This window comes from Cryptomeria japonica, chromosome 7 (genome assembly GCF_030272615.1).
Source record: "Cryptomeria japonica chromosome 7, Sugi_1.0, whole genome shotgun sequence".
In the NCBI taxonomy this organism is placed as follows: Eukaryota; Viridiplantae; Streptophyta; class Pinopsida; order Cupressales; family Cupressaceae; genus Cryptomeria; species Cryptomeria japonica.
The window spans coordinates 320,165,499-320,172,748 of NC_081411.1; the positions used below are offsets into that span (position 1 = coordinate 320,165,499).

General features: G+C 34.6%; 1 protein-coding gene across 1 annotated transcript; it reads left to right on the forward strand.

Annotated features, from left to right (window-relative positions):
- Nucleotides 1-238: 238 nt before the first annotated feature.
- On the forward strand, nt 239-1,310 carry LOC131051617 (serine acetyltransferase 5). The gene has a single exon (XM_057986189.1). The coding sequence runs from the start codon at nt 429-431 to the stop codon at nt 1,260-1,262; it is 834 nt and encodes a 277-aa protein (XP_057842172.1). The 5' UTR covers nt 239-428; the 3' UTR covers nt 1,263-1,310.
- The last annotated feature ends 5,940 nt before the right edge of the window (nt 1,311-7,250 follow it).

A 7,250-nucleotide genomic window follows, 5' to 3' on the forward strand; every position in this document is an offset into this window, starting at 1 on the left:
TAAAAAATAAGACTGTTAAGTTTTGAAAAAAGCAAAGCACTAAAAATAAAAAATATTTGTGAACGTCGCGATCACAATTTCCCAAAACTCATTTACTTACTCGTCATATTTGCACGAGGAAGCTTCGTGTCGACAAATATGTTCGTAATCCACTACGTATGGCGGAGATTAAAATAAATAAAAACACATTTTTTCCGTTCTATAAAATATAGTTTATTGATAAAATCCAAATTCCCTACGACTTCCCCAGAAACGTTATCGACTTGCTTCCAGTCCACGCGAAGGGGAGGGGCGGCGATTCGAACCTCAACCGACGTACTATTCAGGAGATTGCGTGGATGGTCCGTCACTTGATGCTATAAAATCACCTCCCTGACATGCAGAAAAGCATAATTTGAGGTAGCAAATAATCTTTATACACACAGAAAATGGGAATCTTGCACAAGGAAGAGGAGGAGGTATGGGAGCAGCTGCGGCGAGAGGCGGCGGAGGAAGCAGAGACGGAGCCGCTCTTGGCAAACTACCTGAACGCCACAATCCTCGTCCACAAGACAATGGAGAGCGCTCTGGCTTTCCATCTGGCCGACAAGCTGGCGACTTCCATGCTCCCTACCACGCTGTTCTATAACCTACTGCTAGAAGTCTTTACACAAAATCCCCGAATAGGCCACGCTGTTCGAGCCGACATTTGCGCTGTCAAAACCAGAGACCCTGCTTGCATTTCCTACTCGCACTGCATGCTCAGCTTCAAGGGATTTTTAGGCTGCCAGGCGCACCGCGTGGCGCATAGGCTTTGGTCTCAGGGTCGATTCTCGGTAGCCCTGGCGATCCAAAGTAGGGTTTCTGAAGTGTTCGCCATGGACATTCATCCTGCCGCTCGGATTGGCGAGGGCGTGCATTTCGACCATGCTACGGGACTTGTCATCGGCGAGACCGCCGTCATTGGTGACAATGTGACCATTCTGCATCACGTTACCCTTGGCGGCAGCGGCAAGCATGGCGGCGACAGGCATCCGAAGATTGGGAAGGGGGTCTTGATCGGCGCGGGGGCTAGTATTCTGGGCAATGTTAATATTGGGGAAGGGGCTAAGATTGGAGCCGGGGCTGTGGTGCTCATTGACGTGCCGCCCAAGACTACTGCTGTTGGAAACCCTGCTAGATTAATTGGGGGAAAGTGTAATCCTTCCAGATTGACTGCGAATTCCTGTAAAGCTATGGATCATATGCCTTTGATCCCTGAATGGTCAGATTATGTAATTTGAGATTATTTTAAGAAAATCCATTAATGGTCTGGGCCCATTTTGGGGGAATTGCGTTTTGTCTTTGAAATATCCGGACAATGTAAGGTGCTGGATAGCTTCCTGTACTTGTACACTGTCCTGTAAAGAAGTTATATGATTCCCCTCTATACAAAATTAATTTCAGAAACAATATTTTAATTTAAGTTTGGGTATTAATGTGTATGTGTGCACAAAGTACATTTGTTTTTTAAATAACTCAATGGTATCACTTATATAAAGATTAGCATTATTATTCATAGTAGAACTTTTTTAAGATGGTATTACAAGGGAAGACAAAATTGATTTGACAGTTTATTATTAAAACTGATTGATGACGAGAATGGATGTTGACTTAAGTAGAGTTGTCATTGAAGAATTTGACAATACTATCCATTTGTTCCTCATGAACAATAGTGTATAAAATCATAATGTAAGAAAATTACATTCATTGAAATCATTTATGCACAAGCAACTAAAAGAGAGTGTCAATGTACTTTTATAAAGAAGTTCAAATGATCACGAAACTTTGTTATGTAGAAAATAACTTCTATATGGTCAGCCTATACTTGCTTTGGCATGTTATAGGTGGATTGAGAAAACATAAATGAATGGGGTTAATATTTCTCATTGTTGTTGTTTGCTATGTAAATGAGGGCTTGTTTGAATCTTCGGGCTGTTGTAAGGAAACTAGAATATTGTGTAATTTCAGCACACAAAAAATGCTGGTTTAACCTTGTTTTAATATCAATTAAGAGAAAATGAAATTTAGGAGAATACATTATTAGGTATGTTTGGAAATGAATTGTGTTTTAATATAACTTGTTGTCTCATCATCTTTATGATTGTTATGTCATTCATTTTGAAAATTACATTGTCTGCCCCTGGAAACAAACCCTAAGGGATGCATATATAAATTAGTAGATTATTGTAGAATTTTTTTTTTTATTATGACTTTGTTGTAGTGGTAAAATAGAGCAATAATGCTAGAATGATTGTTGCTGTGAGTGTGAATTAGGGTACCTGCAACTGCAACATAAACACTCAATAGATCATTACAAGCATGGTTAGTAAAGTGAAATTAAATGAAAGATAAACCATGGCAAAGCGACCTATCGCCTCCTAAGAGATGTGAGTGTGGATTTGCTCTCAAATCTAGATGAGCAACCCCAGTGACTTGACTACACCAAGACGAAGGATTTAAAAAAATGATATGATGTGCAAGCTAGATGAATGTATGATTATGCTAGATTGATCCAAGAAGTTAATTATGCTAATGATATGCATGATTATGCTAAATGATGATGCAATTATGCTAGAAGATGATGAAATTAAGCTAGGTCTAAGATGCAATAAATGATAAATTGCCTATAAATCAAAGGGGATTATTGAAATGAACTTAATGAATAGATCATTAGATTTATTGATAAGTAGATGAATGGGGAATTAATCAAATTGCTTATGAATTCAATTAAATTGGAAAGGGGGATTAATTAAATAATTTCTTATTTAATTAATTATCTTCAAACGATATTTAGGTGTATACAATTGTGAGTTCTAGCAAACATTTTTCTCACTAGTAAAACATATACTACTGAACAAAAGTTGTTTAAACCAAGTAGTCTTGCAATAATGTAGCACACTTCAACAAATCATACTATATTACTCTTGTTACATTTTTCAATGCACAACTATTATACAAATTAGGAATTGTTCTCTCTCTCTCTTATATATATACCTTTCAAAATCATGAAATTTTCACAGTCTATATTCAAATTGTTTAATTATTTTTTAGATTTGAGTATAGGAATTTTTATTACCAACATTTCGGATTAAACACCCTAATGATGGATCATAATGTTAGATCCAAAACAGTGGTAATAAAAAATTCACCTAGTCAAATCCAAAAAATATTAAGCAATTTACATGTATACCCTATTCAATAAAAAAAATTAAAATGGAGTGTGCTATTGGAAACTATTTTGGTTCATTACAATTTTTCTATTACACAAGTATAGAAGGATTATAGAAATTAATCCATTTGAACTATGATTTTGGATATAGAAAAATCCTCATACACTTGATTTTAATAGCAAAATAATACAATAAATAACAAGAAAAGTAGACAAAAATATATGTATATATCATACACATATTCAACTACATTTTCATATCACTAAGTAAATTTTCATAGTGTACGAGAGAACTATTAAAAGGAAATAGAGTGATATAAGAAGATTTAGAATAAACTAGGTTGTGTCAGCATGGTGGGGGCATTGCTAGATCTTTGTATCTTCTATAGGGACATCGATCTACGAAAGAAGGTGAATTAGAAAAAAAAAAAGTCACAAGAAAACAAAAAACCAATGAAAAGGGGACAAACAAATAAATAATAAATAAATAAACATAAGCAATGTAAACCTAACAACCTTAGAATCCTTGCACTAAGAGGAGTAGCCCCAAGCAAGCAAACCAAGATCTATATAGAACATTAAGGTAAGGTTCCAAGGAGGGGGGCTTCTTAAAAAAATTCAATGGGTGTTGTTTAAATTCTTAGGAATATTTTAAATCTGGTGGTCCCATAAATTTAGTATACAGATTAGCTTAAAAGTTTAAGCTTTGAAATTTAAGGAAGTTGGTGGTCTAATGGACATAAAGAGGTAAAAATAAATAAAAAATAAAGTTCATTTTCCCTCTAAAAGTTTGCATTTTCCCTTTAAAAAATTATTTTGGCAAGAATCTAAACTTTTAAATGTTTGACAAGTGGAAAATTAAATTCCTAAGTTGGTGTCCAACAATTTCTAGCCCCACTGCATTTGCACCTACTTAAATATGCAGATCTAAAATGTAGGGGCTCTTATTTTTTTGGAGAAGATTTCAAATAATCTCATAGAAAAAAATTTATTTCTTCATGGAAAATCATCTTCCATAAATATAGAAGCAGAAAGCCCCCTCATGAGACCTTACTATTAATCCAAATATAGCGATTTGTGGAAAGATGATTATATATAAGTGTATGGAGACATTCACTTACAAGTTTAGTTGAATATATAAAGAGAGAATAAATAACTATATCTATACACATATAAACATACATGTATATGAATGTCAATATAGGTATTCATCGCTATATAATAATTTATATCAATATTTACATGGTATTGCAAATGTTGACAACTACATAAACATATGCATATATTTATATTCAGATATAAACCTATACAGAAATAAGGAGATTATATTCATCTATGCAAACATAAAGTCTAGATCCATAGATGAAAAAAAACCTATAAAGGAAAGCAAGAAGAGTATATAAGATGTGTTGCAATGGTAGTATATGCATATTCTTTTGGTTGCTCTTTATTAAACGTAAGTTATGGTTATTCTATACTATAATTAAGAAATTAGATTTATATTCAATTAATCATTATATAGTTTGAAATCTTCAATTATAATTATAATGATTTATATATGGTGATAATGGTGTCTAGATTCTTGCAATCTGTGATCAAGGGTATATTGATCAATGGGTGAACAAATATAGATACATGAGTATATTTGTAGTTTTATTTATACAAGTATATGGATATAGAGTAATATTTATAATAATATAAACTCGTGCAAAGGATACCATTAGCGTTAACTTAGATCCTTGAACTCACAATAGTAGAATAAGTAAACCTCAGTGGCATGTATGAACTCTACAACCCTTACTTTGGGCATCTTCCTAACTCTTAAACGTAAACAAAAGGTACCATATGTTCTCTTAAGCCACAATTGAACATCTAATCCTTCAAGATAAATCAAACTAAGTGCATAGCGGTAACCATTATCACATGGAACACGGTAGTTGCTAACATAGTTCAAAAAAAAAAGTTGACCCCTGCACTAAGTTCATGTTATTAGAATTATGCATTACATAGTGAGACAAAATTCAATAAAAAAATAAAGATTAAGCTATGATACCATGTTGAATTTTGCAACACAAGAACATGCAAGATGAGCTGCACAAATGAATGTTATATTACTCAAAAGAAAAGAATATAGGAGTACAAGATGAGTTACAATTGTACAATGAGGTACTTATAAATAAAACACTGAGCTAAATTTAAGAGAACTAAAGTGCAAGTATGAGGAGCCAAATAAAGCTCAACTCTAGCTAAACTACATGCATAAAAGTCAAACTAGGTGCACAACTAAAATAAGCACTCTAAAGGAACTTAAGAAAAGAAAAACAGAACTAGTTGTTAAAAAAAAAAACTAATAACTAAGTATGCTCTAACACCCCTTGTCGCCCACCCCCCACCCCTAAAGTGAAACTTAGGATGAGTAAAAATAAGCTCTAATTGCATAAATGTAGAATTGGGTCTTGGAAACAAAAGACTTGATTAGGTACCCATGTACAAACCAATGAATTCTCTCTAAGCAGAAAAAAGGGGAAAACAATGTGGGAAAAAACCCCTCTCCAAAAGCGAGAGATTTGTTTTGAATAATACCCATTCAAAGAGAAAACCTTACGAAGGTGGTTCAACTCAGGTTTTAAGTATTCCTCGTCACAAATTCAATGAGCTCTAATGGTGAGCATTTTAAGTGTCCCCATCTTTTGGGTGGGGTGGTGGTGGGAAGAGGCATGAAGTTAGAGGTTAGTGTGTTTCACTTTGACCCATGAAGCCATTAGGTTTTCTTGTTGAATGGGTATTCTTCAAAACAAACCTCTAGAGTCTTCAACCAGGTCAGGTCTTGGCCTATTTCAGATCCTAAGCCCTCTCATCCTTCTTTCCCTTTGAATGGATCCCTTCCCTATGTTGAAGGTATTGCCCACAAAATTAGCAAGATCCTTCTTAGGAAAGGCATTCGTTGTGTGTTCAAACTGTGTGCTAGTGTTAAAAGGCGCCTTCCTCCCCTCAAGGACTCCAGGGACGTGTTTCGTGACTCGGGTATTTAATAAGTGGTTTGTTCTTGTTGTTGGTCTTTGAGTTGCACTTGGTACCCCCTACTCTCCAGCTTTGGTAAGTGGCATTCCCCTTGGCCTGTCTAGCCCTCCCCCCACCCCTCTTTCCTTCTTCATCTTTCGCCTCCTTGTTCTTGCCTTCTACTCGTGGCATGCCTTCTTTGTCCTCTCTATGTGCATTTTATAATTTGAGGCCTTGTGTTGTTTATGTTTGGCTTTTATTTACATTTTAGTTATTCACTTGTTCTTTCATTATTATTTATTTATTTTTGCTTGCTTGGTTTCTTGTTGTCTTTTAGTTAGTTTTCTTATATATATGTATGTATGTATATATACATATATACATACATATGTATATGTATATAGATACATACATACATATACATACATATGTATATGTATATAGATACATACATACATATGTATATGTATATAGATACATACATACATATGTATATGTATATATAGATACATACATACATACATATATGTGTGTGTGTGTGTGTGTGTGTGTGTGTGTGTGTGGTGCAGGAGCACATGAGCAATTTTGTTGTGTAGGTTCCAGGAGTTTGGAATCATGTGATTTTGGTTTGTAATAAGGTCAATAGGTTTTTGAATAAGTTCTCAGATGTTGTAAGGACCCTAGGAGTTACTGTTTGGTCAATCTTGGCCTATGGGCTCTTAAGGGTGCCAGGTAGAGTACTTGGTAGGATAAATTGTTTTTGAGTTAGAATAGGTTGGTATGATGTATTTGAGGAGGTTTTTCAGGTCATTTGAACCTTTATAAGTGATCTAGGTTTGATTTGGGCAAAAGTTGCTCAACTATGTAAAAGTTGTAAAAAGTTGCAAAAGTTGCTCATAGCAACTTTGCAACATTTGCATTTTCCAAACACCAACGACTAGTTGGTTGTGTTTTTCAGTTAAAAGACATTTGTAACCAACCCAAGGCCGATATAAGTCTTGGGACAACTAATGAGAATTTTGGTTGAAGATTTGAATGAAGAAAAGCAAGTTTAGCCTTT